This window comes from Astyanax mexicanus, chromosome 16 (assembly GCF_023375975.1).
Source record: "Astyanax mexicanus isolate ESR-SI-001 chromosome 16, AstMex3_surface, whole genome shotgun sequence".
Taxonomy (NCBI): domain Eukaryota; kingdom Metazoa; phylum Chordata; class Actinopteri; order Characiformes; family Acestrorhamphidae; genus Astyanax; species Astyanax mexicanus.
The window spans coordinates 8,123,242-8,135,954 of record NC_064423.1 but is presented as its reverse complement, the minus strand read 5'-3'; the positions used below and the strand labels follow the sequence as shown (position 1 = coordinate 8,135,954).

The following is a 12,713-nucleotide window of genomic DNA, read 5'->3' as shown; positions in this document are numbered from 1 at the left end:
ATTGTCTGTATTGTGCTGAACTGGTATTATACAGGCCTGGTAGATGTTTTATTTTTTTTAATACAAGTGTAGAGTTGTTCCTCCTGATAAATTTCAGTTGTTTTATGTCTTTCTGTTTTCAGTGAGTTTGGGTCGAAGGTCGTCACACTGAAGCCGGTTGTAAAAGTGCTGCCGAAGCTGTTTGAGTCTCGAGAAAAGGCCGTCCGAGACGAGGCCAAGCTGCTGGCTGTTGAGGTGTACAGATGGATCCGAGATGCCCTGCGGCCGCCGCTCCAGAACATCAACTCCGTTCTGGTAGGATGGTCATTCCAAGTCTTTAAATGCTCCAGAATGCTGACAGACTGCAGGGTTTAGTTTCTGAGATTGTACATTTGTAAGGGAGTAGAAGTGTTTTCTGTGTGGCCTGTTTTATGCACATTTCAAAGTTTCTTTAATAGTGGCTAACTTGGCTTGCTGTGGCTATTCTGAAATTCTGCAAATAATGGGACTCGTTACTAGGGCTGGATATAGAAATTTAACAGTCAACAACAAACATTTTTAAAAATATACATTTTAGTTACATTTAAATACCCATTAAAAATCACTTAAGAAATATGTGCACTGTGACATTTTTTTTTTTTTTTTTTTTCAAGTAAAAAACAGCCTTCAATATAATTAAAATTAATATAATGAGCAACCAATTATCCTTTAAGAACTGAAGGTAAAAGTAATATGACTTTTACAAACATTTTTGAATAATGCAAAATATTGTTTATTATCGTCAATTATAGGAATGATTTGTTAATTAATCTCTGGTTTTTGGACTCAGGAGTTCAGATTGGCATGTCTGGAGTGGATTCTTTCACAACATGTTATACCATTAGTTAAGAGAACAAGCCTTTGTTGTATTTAAAAAAAAAAAAAAACTCTTAAATCTGACCTCATCCATCATCCAGCGATTTGCTAAGGGAAAAATATTTATTTATAGTTTAATCACAAGTAATTCTGCCGTTTTTGTTAATAAAGCACCACAAAGTCTCATGGTGACGGTAGGAGAATGAGGTTACTCATTTCTGATGTTAAATAAATACGTTTTGTGAGAATGTTTGGTGCTTTTTTTTGTGTATGGTACAATAAAGAAAAGGGTATTGTATTAATGATGAATTTTTGAAAATTATCCAGCCCTATTTATAAATTATGATCAATTTTTTTTGTATTCTGTGCTGAATCTAATGTTTTGTCAACAACAGTTAAAGGAGCTGGAGGAAGAGTGGGCCAAGCTCCCAACGTCTGCCCCGAGACAGAGCCGCTTCCTGCGCTCGCAGCAGGACCTCCGGGCCAAGTTTGAGCAGCAGCAGCAGAATGCAGGAGACGGAGGCGATGAAGGAGATGGTGAGATTTCTTATTTGTTCACAATTAGAAGTATTTCTGTATTGAATTTTTACACTATAGATCTGAATGCTCCGTTTAATTTATGTAACTTTTTTTTTTTTTTTTAAATAAGTGTTCCATAAGTATAGTTCTCTATAGTTTAAAATTTCAGCACCACTGCTTCACCATATTTTTAAAAGCTAATCATATAAAAGTTTAAGATTTTTTTGGAATTGGCAGATTGACAAACAATCTCTTAAGCCTAAGAGAAATGGCAAATAAACATTCATTTTAATTTTAAATACAATATATAATAAATTTAATTTTAAAGTATCTATTTGTAACACCAGAGTTGCAGCATGTTGTATATTTAAATGTCTATTACGATATGAGGATTTCTTTCTACATGTCTAGAACTCGTTCAAGTATATTGACAGTTATGATTTATTGCCCAGCCCTATGATCATTTCTTGTGATAATCAGCAATCTGTTAAACTTGAGAATGTGAATTATGGTTGAATGTTTCAGGTGAGGAATCGGAGGAAGCGGCTCCTGCTGTTGATGCGTATGAGCTGCTGGAGGCTGTAGAGATTCTCTCAAAGTTACCGAAAGACTTCCATGAGAAGATTGTAAGAAACCTCTATGGTTGCTTTAATGTTTAGTGTTGTAGCTTTTTTTATTTTATTGTTTGTAATTTAATATATGTTTAGCTTGTTACTGATTCAGATTTTTTTTTTTTTTTTTTTTTTTTTTTTTTTTTTTTTTTACTTTTTTTTTTTTGCAGTAGTTTTTCTTCTTACTGGGTTCTAGTGTACTCCTAAGTTTTTGTTTGTATTCATTGTTGCACGGTTTATTGTCTGCTTTTTGAGCATCGCTGATCTTTTTATGTGCGTTTGTGTTTAGGAAGCTAAGAAGTGGCAGGAGAGAAAGGAGGCTCTGGAGGCCCTGGAGACTCTCACCAAAAATCCAAAGCTAGAGAGTGGAGAGTACGGAGATGTGGTCAAAGCTCTCAACAAGGTAAAAAAAATAAATTTCTATGTTGTCCTTTAATTCATCTCTTATATTCCAGTTTTATGCATTTTAATTATGTTTTAAATATTATTTGGTATACATAGTCTGCATTATGTTTTTTATTCTTTTATTTATCATTTCATAACTTCTGCATTGGGTCTCGAATCTCTCTGTAAGCACCTCTTTGTATAAAAGGTTCTATACAAATAAACTTGCCTAAACAGAGAGATGTTAAATTTTCCTGAATAATAAAAATTTGTCTGGCTTCAGGTGATCGGTAAAGACAGTAACGTCATGTTGGTGACCATCGCTGCCAAATGTGTTGCTGGACTTGCAGCTGGTCTGAGGAAGAAATTCAGCACCTATGCTGGTCATGTAAGTTCTTGCATTGTGCTCGAAATATGTGTATAATATTGTATATAATTTACGTGCATTTTAATCATTTTTTATTTATTTATTTTTTTTTGTCCTTTCTAAAGTTGGTGCCGACTATTCTGGAGAAGTTTAAGGAGAAGAAAGCGCAGGTGGTGCAGGCGTTGCAGGAGGCCATTGACGCAGTTTTTCTCTCTGTAAGTAACAGAAAAGTAGTAGAGAAAAATAGCTTGTTTAAGTTTTAAGAAATCAAGTTTTCAGTGAAATTAATTCACTTTCATGGTTATTTAAATTTTAGACTACATTACAAAATGTAAGTGAAGACACGTTGGCTGTGATGGACAACAAGAACCCGTCAGTCCGGCAGCAGGCGTCCCTGTTTCTGGCCAGAAGTTTCCGCCACTGTACCCCCACTACACTGCCCAAGAGTCTCCTCAAGCCGTTCTGTGTTGCACTACTGAAGGTAAATATGAATTTGGTTACTTTTTGAGGTGGAAGTTTAGAGTATTATGTAGTTTGAGGGGAGCAGTATTAGTATAGCTGCAAGCTCTTGGCAGTAAAAGTTGCAGCAAAGTGAGAGATTTGGTTCGTCCTGTTGTGATTTAATCAGTGTAGCTTATTAGTATTAATCATTGTAAATTACATGAACATAGAAAATGGTATGCAACTGAAGTGAAGGCAAAAATGAGTTTTCATTAATTTTCAAATTAAATCTTTTTAAATTTCTGCCTTTTGGAAGCAATTTTTTTTGGTCTTACAAAAAGTACAAAAGTTGAATCATACCATCAGATTTGTGTCTCACGATACCACAAATGGATACTACTAAAGTTTGACTAAACTTGACTCTTGTCAAGGTTAATTTTTCCCTCTAATTCGTAGAAGCCAAATGTGCTTTCATATAATACTAGCCTTTAATGTAAAGGATGTCTTGTCTGTTATGTGCTTCACACTGTGTTAACTGATAACAGAATGTTGTAAATTTGTTAACGGTCTTCTTTTTCTCCTGTTGATACACACAGCAAGTGAATGACTCTGCCCCGGAGGTCAGAGATGCTGCCTTTGAGGCTTTGGGCACAGCTATGAAAGTGGTTGGAGAGAGAGCTGTTAACCCATTCCTGGCTGATGTAGATAAACTCAAAATTGACAAGGTAAGAGCCTTTTCAGGTGCTTTCGTTTTTATATAATACCAGACATAGGACATTGGTGGTAAAGCCCCCAGTCAAATGTGAAAATCAGGTTTGTTTGAAACGTCCATTTTATACCAGTCAAAAGTTTCTCTCAAGAGCTGAGCTCCTCTCCTCTGTCATCCAGACTATGAAGGAACACACAAGAAATCATGTAGTAACTTAAGTGTTAAACCAACCGAAATACTATCTGGGGAGCTGTTTGCTTGAGGTTTCTGAAGCTGGTAACTTCTCCTGTGAAACAGAAGTACCTCTTGCTCTTCCTTTCCTGGGGCGGTCCTGATGAGTGCCAGTTTCATCATAATGTTTTGATGCTTTTGAGTCTGCACTTAATACATTCAAAGTTATTTAATGTTTTGATTCGATTGACCTTCATTATTTAATTTTTTTTCTTTACTTCATTGAGTAGTTTATAATACTATGGATTAGAATATTAGTTAAATATTCACTATTCACTATATACCAACTCTACCTCTTCACAACTTTACAACCTAAAACACCTTAATAGGCAAGAAAAACAAGTGATTTAACTTCTGACGAGGCACAACTGTTAATTGAAAGCCTGAATTCCAAGTAACTCTTCCTCATAAAGCTGACTAAGATTCTGTCTGAGCGTTTGTCTAAAATGATGTTAATCTGTTGTGATAGATTAAGGAGTGCTCAGAGAAAGTGGAGCTGGCTGGAGGGAAGAAACCTGCAGGACCAGCGAAGGAGAAAGCTCCTCCTAAAGCTGAACCTCCTGCAGAAGCCCCAGCTAAACCCTCTGGACCCCCCAAAAAGGCACCTGCTGCAAAGGTAAATCATCTTCAGCGATGGGATTCATTCATTCATGTTTTTTCACACATGTTCTTGTATACACTGCATGTGTTTCTTCAGGATTTGCTCAGTGAAAGGCTAATTCACAATCCAGTCAGGCAGTAAAGTTATGTTGTGTGTGTGTGTGTGTGTTTTTTTTTTATTTTTTTTATAAAGCCTTCAGCCCTGGGGAAGAAGGGAAAACCTGCTGCACCCAAAGGAGCTGCTCCTGCTAAAGCAAAGAAAACAGAGAATAAAGATGTGGCTGAAGCAGAGCTTTCGGTAAGTGATTCCTGCGTGTAGGCCTGTATAGTTTAATAAGACCATTTTTACCTAGAAAACTACAGCACTGGCAGTGCCTGAGACTGGTAGTTACCAACAAGACCAGATTAAGCTTTTTTACATCATGAAAATAAGAAGAAAAGTCGAAAACAGGAACATAGTTTGTAGCTTATTGTACATTCCTTATTATTGTATATGATGCCTGTTAATAAATATTTCAACTTCAACAATCATATATTTAAGTATTACATTTAAACAATATATTGGACAAAGTTATTTTCAAAGGAACAATACTTTAAAGAAAGGATGAAAATTGTTGAGACTAGCATAGTTCAGATTCCACATCCCCCCTGTAATATTTTTTATTTTATTTATTTATTTATTTAATGGTCCAGATCAGTTGATGAGTTTGTTAAATTGGAGCGGTTCTCTCTGTGTTTTGGTTTGGTTTCACACAGGAGTAAACCTAAACTCACCAAAATGCACACCAGTAAACCACTGGAGCACATTCTCTTCTGATTGGTCAGAGCTGTCTGTCTCCGGAGCAAGAAAGTAAATATATTGAAGATTCGGTGTTTCATCTTTCATATCTGCAATTTAAAGCTGCTTCAACACAGAACGCTGAAACTATGCGCATTCAAACAGTGTACGTGTAGTAAATGAAGTTGCGTGCATGCGAGTAGTGAACGCAGCACATGCTGTGTGTAAACAGCACGCAGCAGAGACAGAATTAGCAATGAGAATTAGCATTATCTGGTTAATTTATCAGGTTAAACTGCATCTTATCAGCAGTTTGGCTCAAATAAAAGGAGTATATTTGATAGCTTGGTCAGATCGAGACTGGATCTTGTTCTCACATTAGGGAACATCTCCAAAGGCCAGACCGAAACCATCTTCATTAGCTGGTCTCAGTCCGGTTGTTTTGGTCCACACCTGGGTGTGATGTCAGGTTTTACACCGGCTCAGTCGAGTTCAAGTATGTTCTTTGAAAGACAGACAGCAGAAACATGTTTAACAGAAATATAGTACACATATATTAATAAAAATGTCCATGTATTCCATCACTTTGGGGTGAAAATGATCAGTATTGCCTGCAGCCTGGTTATTAATGCATGGATGTTTGATTTGTCTGGGTATTGAGTATTTTTAGATTTGCTCAGACAGGGAGTTTCTAAACTTAGAAAACAGAGTGATCGTGGAACTCCTTGAGCAGTGAGGGTTGGGGGCCTTGATCAAGGAGCCCACAACCTTGTCGTGTATGTCCCACTGCTCTACTGCCATCACTTGCCCTTCTATACACTGGACATGAAGAAATCCTGTTTCTGAAAAAAACTGCTTCTGCTCTTTGTAAATGTATTTTGCTCTGTTTGCTTCCAGCCTGAGGTGTGTGAGGAGAGAGCAGGCGCGGTCCTCCCCGCCTCCTGCATGCAGACGCTGGACAGCGCAAACTGGAAGGAAAGACTGGCTGCAATGGAGGAGTTCCATAAGGTAACGATTGTGCGATGAAATGTTGTTGTATATGATATGAGAGATGGAAGAAATATGAATGTAACTAACTACAGTTCTCTCATATGCGAGTGAATATTATGCCTTATGAAAGTCGATAAAGCCATATTTACAGTCATTTGAAAGAGATTTCATTTAATTCACCTTGAGGTTTTACTGTATAAAGTGTAGCTGTAAAACAAACTGTTCCAAATTGATTATGCAATTTGTATTTAAGTGTCAAGATATTTTTTTTGTTTCTCAATTAAGTTCATGGATGGTTATGTGTCTCAGGGCTCTTTGGATCACTGAAATCAATCTCAGACACCTGTGATAATTAGTTGAGCCAGGTGAGCCCAATTAAAGGAAAACTTCTTAAGAAGGATGTTTCACGTTATTAAGCAGGCCACAGGTTTCAAGCAACATGGGGAAAGAAAAAGATCTCTCTGCTGCCGAAAAGCATCAAATAGGGCCTTCTGGAGCAAAATCTTCATGCTGCAAAGAATACCTGTCATTGGCTGCTATGAACACCTTCCCCGGACCTCAACCCTATAGAGAACCATTGTGGTATCATCAAGCAAAAGATCTATGAGGGTGGGAGGCTGTTCTGACATCATGCAAATAAATTAAAGCAGAAACTTGATTTTTTTAAGAAGCAGCAAGTATTGTGAAGGTGATATCAAAGAAGGGTTTCTATGTTAACATGTAACTTGGCTTGTTAAGATGTTTTTGATTAAAATAGGTTTTGATTTCAGTGAATGTGAAATCCTCATAATGCTGCAAATTCAACAAATTACATATTTAGTTCTTGACAACCTATAAAATGTTTTGAAACTCTGCTGTGCATAATAATTTGGAACAGTGCACTTAGATTTTTATTTATTTTTTGAGGAATATACTGTTATCATCGGGAGGTTTGTTCAGTAAATTTTGATTTATACTCTAACGGATGATAACTTTATTATACTGACTGTAATTTGCATTGACCATTTGGGAAAATATAATTTGCATAATAATTTGAAATGCAGTGTAACTATTTGGAGGGAAAATTGTATTGAGCTCATTTTTAAACCGGATAGTTTGTCGAAAATTGCATGACCTTTTATCTGCTGACCTTTTTGTTTTTAGGCTGCTGAACAGATGGACAGCAAAGAGATGCCCTGCCAGGCTCTTGTCCGAATGTTGGCCAAAAAGCCCGGCTGGAAGGAGACCAACTTCCAGGTACGTTTATCTCTCTATTTATTTGCTTTGGATAGTGGCTTGCGGTTTTCAGCAAGATCATTTGCATTCTTGCATTTTATTTATTTATGTATACTTTTTTCCCAGTTTCCCAAGTCCCAGTGTGTCTGTGTTACTTGCATTTCAGGTGATGCAGCTGAAGATGCAGGTTATTGCTACAGTGGCTCAGAGGGGAACCTTCTCCAGGACGTCAGCTCTGGCGGTGCTGGAGCCTGTGGTGGAGAAGGTTGGGGATGTGAAGTGTGGAGTGAAGGCTAAAGAGGCTCTGACCGGTGTTGCTGAGGCCTGTGGTCTGCCCTGGACTGCAGAACAGGTTCTGGCATTTGCTAATATCATAATTTAAAAATGTTCATTTTGTAATGTAAATAGTTGTTTAGGACATTGTTTGCTTTTGGGTGTTTTCTCACCTGTAGTTTGTTTCTATGGTCAGTAGATGAGTTTGTTTACTTATTTGGAGCATTTCTCCCTCTGGTTGGTTTGGTTTCACACAGGCACAAACCTAAATGCACCAATAAACCACACGAGCCATTGTCTCATTTGATTGGTCAGAGCAAGAAGGTAAATATAGGGAGAAGATTCTGTGCTCCAGTAGTAAACGCTGCACGAGGCATTTAGTGTAAAGCTACTTAGTATGGACAGCAGAGACAGCATTTGTTCATAGCTGTGGTAATTGGTGTTATCTGCCTAAAATCAGATTAAACTGCACCTTCTTTTGATTTGAACACAAGTGCGATTACTGTTTACTGTTTTCAAACCGCACTAAAGTTACAAACAAACCAGAGCCCGTTTTAACTGGACCAAACAGTGCTTGTGTGAAAACACCCTTAGTTAGTATTGGTAAAATTGTGTAAATTGGGGATAAAATGAGGAAAAATTAGAAAGAAAATTATATATAAAAAAAAAAAAAATAAGGATTAGTTTGCTTGGGGTTTGTTAGCGTTTGTCTTTTGAAATGCTCATGCTGAGGTTTGTTTTTCAGGTTGTATCTTTAGCATTTGGACAGAAAAATCCAAAGAACCAGGCTGAAGCGCTCAACTGGCTTTGTAATGCCATTAAAGAGTTTGGATTTGCAGGGTAGGTTCTCCTGAGTTAAAGAATGTTAGTTAATTTTTGTTATTTCATGTTGTAACCGCTGATTGTGAAAATGTGCTGTTCTGTATTACAGAGTAAACGTGAAGGCCTTCATAAATAATGTGAAGACTGCCCTGGCTGCAACCAATCCGGTGAGTGCTCAATTAAACACAGCTCTCTGTGGCTGATTAAGCAGTTACGGTCTACATTAAGCACAGTAATTAATGATTTAAGTTTCAAGTTTTTCATGCATGCTCTTAAGTGTTCCTTAGGTTTTTATTGTAGATCTTGTATTGTCTTGTGTTCAGTGTTCGTCAGATCTCATCAACTTATTTCAATCCTCACTAAGTTAATGAAATAAATAAATCTACCAACTTAAAAGGATTGTTTAGAAATGTACAAGCCAAAGCTCTAATCAGAGAGGCAAGATTAATTTTTATTGTTATTTTTTTTTTTAAGGAAATATTTCCCTTCTCCTTCTGTGGCACATCAGTTGTGTTCTGGCTGCAGTTCAGAACTGCCTCACTTTTACTTTACCTTACTTTTATTTATTTTTTATGTATTTGGTTTTATTCTGCTTAGGAATGATTTGTGAAATCAGTCAGTTATTTAGAGTAATTTTGTTAAACTATTGTTCTGCAATGAACATTTAGATAATGAATAAATAAGAAAATGAAAAATACATGTGAAAAAAATCCTATATATTAGTAATTTTTATTTTATTTACTGATTTTTTTTTTTTTTTTTTTTTTTGGTTTGGTTGAATATGATTACATTTAAGTAACAGAACTCTGTGAAAAGTGGTGTGCCTTTACAAAAAAATGCTTACCTTCAGCCATTCTTAATACAGCATTGTGTACGTCTCAGCTGGTGACAGTCATAATAATAATAATAATAATAATAGTCTGCTGCTGTGAATGGCTCAAATAGGCAAGTGGTCTGTTTAAAGTTAGTAGTGGCTGCTGTACGTAGCTGGGTTAGATAAATAATGAGCCGATTTGATGTTTTGTATTTTTAGGCTGTGAGAACTTCTGCTATATCCCTGCTGTCTGTGATGTTCCTGTATGTGGGGGCTCCTCTCCGCATGTTCTTCGAGGGCGAGAAGGCTGCTCTGCTTTCCCAAATTGACGCAGAGTTTGAGAAGGTCTGTTTAACTTCAATAAAGTTTTTAAGCAGCTTGACTGTCTAGTATCAACTGTTTCGGTAATGTATTAAACTGTGGGTTATGTGATTTTAAGACTAATCAATTTAATTGTTCTATAATCTGTCAACGTCCCATGTAGGTCTCATGAACAATAATACACATTGACTTCTGCAAAGGGCTGGACAATAATTTAATATCAATATATTCCAATAAGAAATTAATAATGTACTTTATTTACAGGACCTGTTACTAATTGACACTACTTACAGAGAACATTGCATGAATTGACAAATTATTTTTTCAGAAGTTTGTCGGTAGAGAAGTTCTGTGCATTTTTAGCATTGTGGCTTTTTGATGTTCAAACAAGCCCTGATTGAATAGGGGGTGTTGGGATCTTGGGCTTTTTGTAAGTTTAATTTTTTTGTCTATCAGGTGAAGTGCCAGACTCCTCCAGCCCCCATCAGAGGCGGCTCTAAAGCGAGTGGTGGAGAGGAGGCTGACGAGCAGGAGGAAGAAGCTGAAGCTGGAGATGATGTGGTGGATCTTCTGCCTCGAACTGACATCAGGTTGAACTTTAGTCTGGAGTTTTGTCTGCATATAACAGTACTTTTAAATTAACCCAGCCGAGCTACAAATAACAGGGGAAAGAATTATGATGGCAGCTTCAGATCTGATAGACACTGTAGATGCTTCTTTGAATCAGTGTCTTTCTCTCTTTCTTTTTTTTTCTCTCCTCCCCTTTTAATTAAATGCCAAATGTTTGCAGTGACAAAATCACCTCTGAGATGTTGTCAAAGATTGGTGATAAAAACTGGAAGATCAGGAAGGAAGGCCTGGATGAAGTTACTGCAGTTCTCTCAGAAGCAAAGTTCATCAAACCCGGTGTGGGGGAGCTGCCTACAGCCCTGAAGGCTCGACTCACAGACTCCAATAAAATACTGGTGAGAGACAATTTTTGGTTGCAGTTCATACAGAAACTACAAGTTTGATTGCAGGGCCTATTTGTGAGTGATTGCTTAAATGTTGCTAGGTGGTTGTTGATGTGGTACTATGGACATATTTGAGCATTAGCTGGTTTATCCAGCAGCTCCTCCAAACACTACTTAAGTACTTAAGAGCAGTGCAGAGAAGAGGTTCTGTGCGCAGATTCAGCTGGTGAGAGATTGTTGTAAATGTTGGGCTCCATTTATTTCTGTGGGGAAAGTCATACAACAATTTTTACTATAACTGTACATCTGCCAATTTTTGTATTTAAAAAGTGACGTACATGGGCGTCAAATTCATGATTTTAGAGTTGGAGTGGATATCTTGAAAATTGCAAAGAAGTTCTGTAGTAGTTATAAGGCAGGGGTGTCAAACTCATTTTGGCCGAGGGCCACATTGGCATATTGGCTGTCCTCCGAGGGCCAGATGTAACTTATAAATATAATAAAATGTAACCAAATGTAATATATGTAAATGAATGTAATTACTCCTTAATGTTAAATAACTCTCAATATATTATTTATTCAATCAAATATTACAGTTGCATGGAAAAAATGTTTGCTTGTTGCTCTATTAACATAAATCCTTTTAATTTGTCATGTCATGAAATCCAAAAACTCCATCAATCAAGAACCAAACTATTCAAGTGAATAGAAATGACATCAAGTTATATTAACTTTGAAATTATTAACTGAAATAAGGCTTAATAAATATAAAATCAAAAATTGTGAGCTGTTAAGAACATAGCATTTCCTCAGATTTAGCAGTTCCTCATCCAACCACTAGTGGGAGCTGCAGCAGCAGCACCACAAGTCCGCAGTCTTTACTGAGTCAGAGCTACAGCCCAGCCACGGGCTACAGGGCTCAGCTCAGCCAGTCTGGAGCGTTTTTACAATTTTTAAGTTCTTCTGTGTATGAAATAAAGATTTTTGTAACCGAATAATACAGCTCTCTACAGTTCATCTTTCAGCCCAATCAGCTAACAGCAGCCGTTTAGAGCATGAGTCACTGCTGGGATTACATTATAAACAGGTCAGTTATCGCGCTGCTAACCTCAGGATGTTTATAACTACGGAGTTTAGTGGACACACCACGGCTGCAAGGTTAGACTGTTGAAGGCTACTGAAGACTATTAAAGGCTATTGGAGGTTATTGAAAGGGTTATTGAGGGCAGAAATCAGTAAAGGCTGGTTAGATAAGTGATTCACGTCCTCGTACTTTGCTGCGGTGAAACTGCGACTAGCGCTGTCCCAGTGATGTTTATTAACGTCATTAAAACAGATTTTGTCAGCTATTGTCTTATAAATATTTACACAGAACTTATATCTCTCCTAAAAAGCGTTTATTTTGGTCAGTAACACTCTTCGTAACACAAAAGGCATACCGGTCTTTCGCCTTGAAGCACAGCCGTCCGTCTGCATCAACTTCTTTTTTTCTGGACATTATGGGATAAACATTTATATGTCTCAATTCCACCCGCGAAGTTACGCCTTCCCTCCGGCAGGGTTTCCACATCAATGACTACACTGCCGTGTAGTGGCAGTAAGCCGTAACTTTGCGGGTAATACAATCGACAAGCATTGTGGGAAATGTATTTTTTGGTCAAAGAACGCTTCTGACCTATTTATTATAGACACTAAGATCTTACAAGCTCTCGCGGGCCACATAAAAAGACGTGGCGGGCCACATTTGGCCCGCGGGCCTTGTGTTTGACACATGTGTTATAAGGCATCGACGTGGTGTGCTAATGTCTGACTGTTCAAATGCTTGAATCTATCTGTATAAAATAGAATAAT

General features: G+C 37.3%; 1 protein-coding gene and 1 long non-coding RNA gene across 6 annotated transcripts in view; one reads left to right on the top strand and one right to left on the bottom strand.

Moving 5' to 3' along the window:
* Positions 1 to 12,713, bottom strand: part of LOC125782217 (uncharacterized) — a 530,592-nt gene that overhangs the window by 433,942 nt on the left and 83,937 nt on the right. The window lies entirely within an intron of this gene.
* LOC103035371 (cytoskeleton-associated protein 5-A) overlaps positions 1 to 12,713 on the top strand; it is a 35,145-nt gene that overhangs the window by 4,372 nt on the left and 18,060 nt on the right. For all 5 annotated transcript variants that reach the window (XM_049465637.1, XM_049465640.1, XM_049465639.1 and 2 more), the window contains exons 5-22: positions 123 to 294; positions 1,230 to 1,371; positions 1,879 to 1,979; positions 2,254 to 2,367; positions 2,632 to 2,736; positions 2,841 to 2,930; positions 3,032 to 3,196; positions 3,753 to 3,881; positions 4,566 to 4,712; positions 4,890 to 4,994; positions 6,372 to 6,482; positions 7,608 to 7,700; positions 7,846 to 8,031; positions 8,698 to 8,792; positions 8,884 to 8,941; positions 9,808 to 9,933; positions 10,366 to 10,499; positions 10,700 to 10,874. In XM_049465637.1, coding sequence (XP_049321594.1) covers positions 123 to 294; positions 1,230 to 1,371; positions 1,879 to 1,979; positions 2,254 to 2,367; positions 2,632 to 2,736; positions 2,841 to 2,930; positions 3,032 to 3,196; positions 3,753 to 3,881; positions 4,566 to 4,712; positions 4,890 to 4,994; positions 6,372 to 6,482; positions 7,608 to 7,700; positions 7,846 to 8,031; positions 8,698 to 8,792; positions 8,884 to 8,941; positions 9,808 to 9,933; positions 10,366 to 10,499; positions 10,700 to 10,874 — 2,248 coding nt within the window. The remainder of the gene's footprint in view (positions 1 to 122; positions 295 to 1,229; positions 1,372 to 1,878; positions 1,980 to 2,253; positions 2,368 to 2,631; positions 2,737 to 2,840; positions 2,931 to 3,031; positions 3,197 to 3,752; positions 3,882 to 4,565; positions 4,713 to 4,889; positions 4,995 to 6,371; positions 6,483 to 7,607; positions 7,701 to 7,845; positions 8,032 to 8,697; positions 8,793 to 8,883; positions 8,942 to 9,807; positions 9,934 to 10,365; positions 10,500 to 10,699; positions 10,875 to 12,713) is intronic.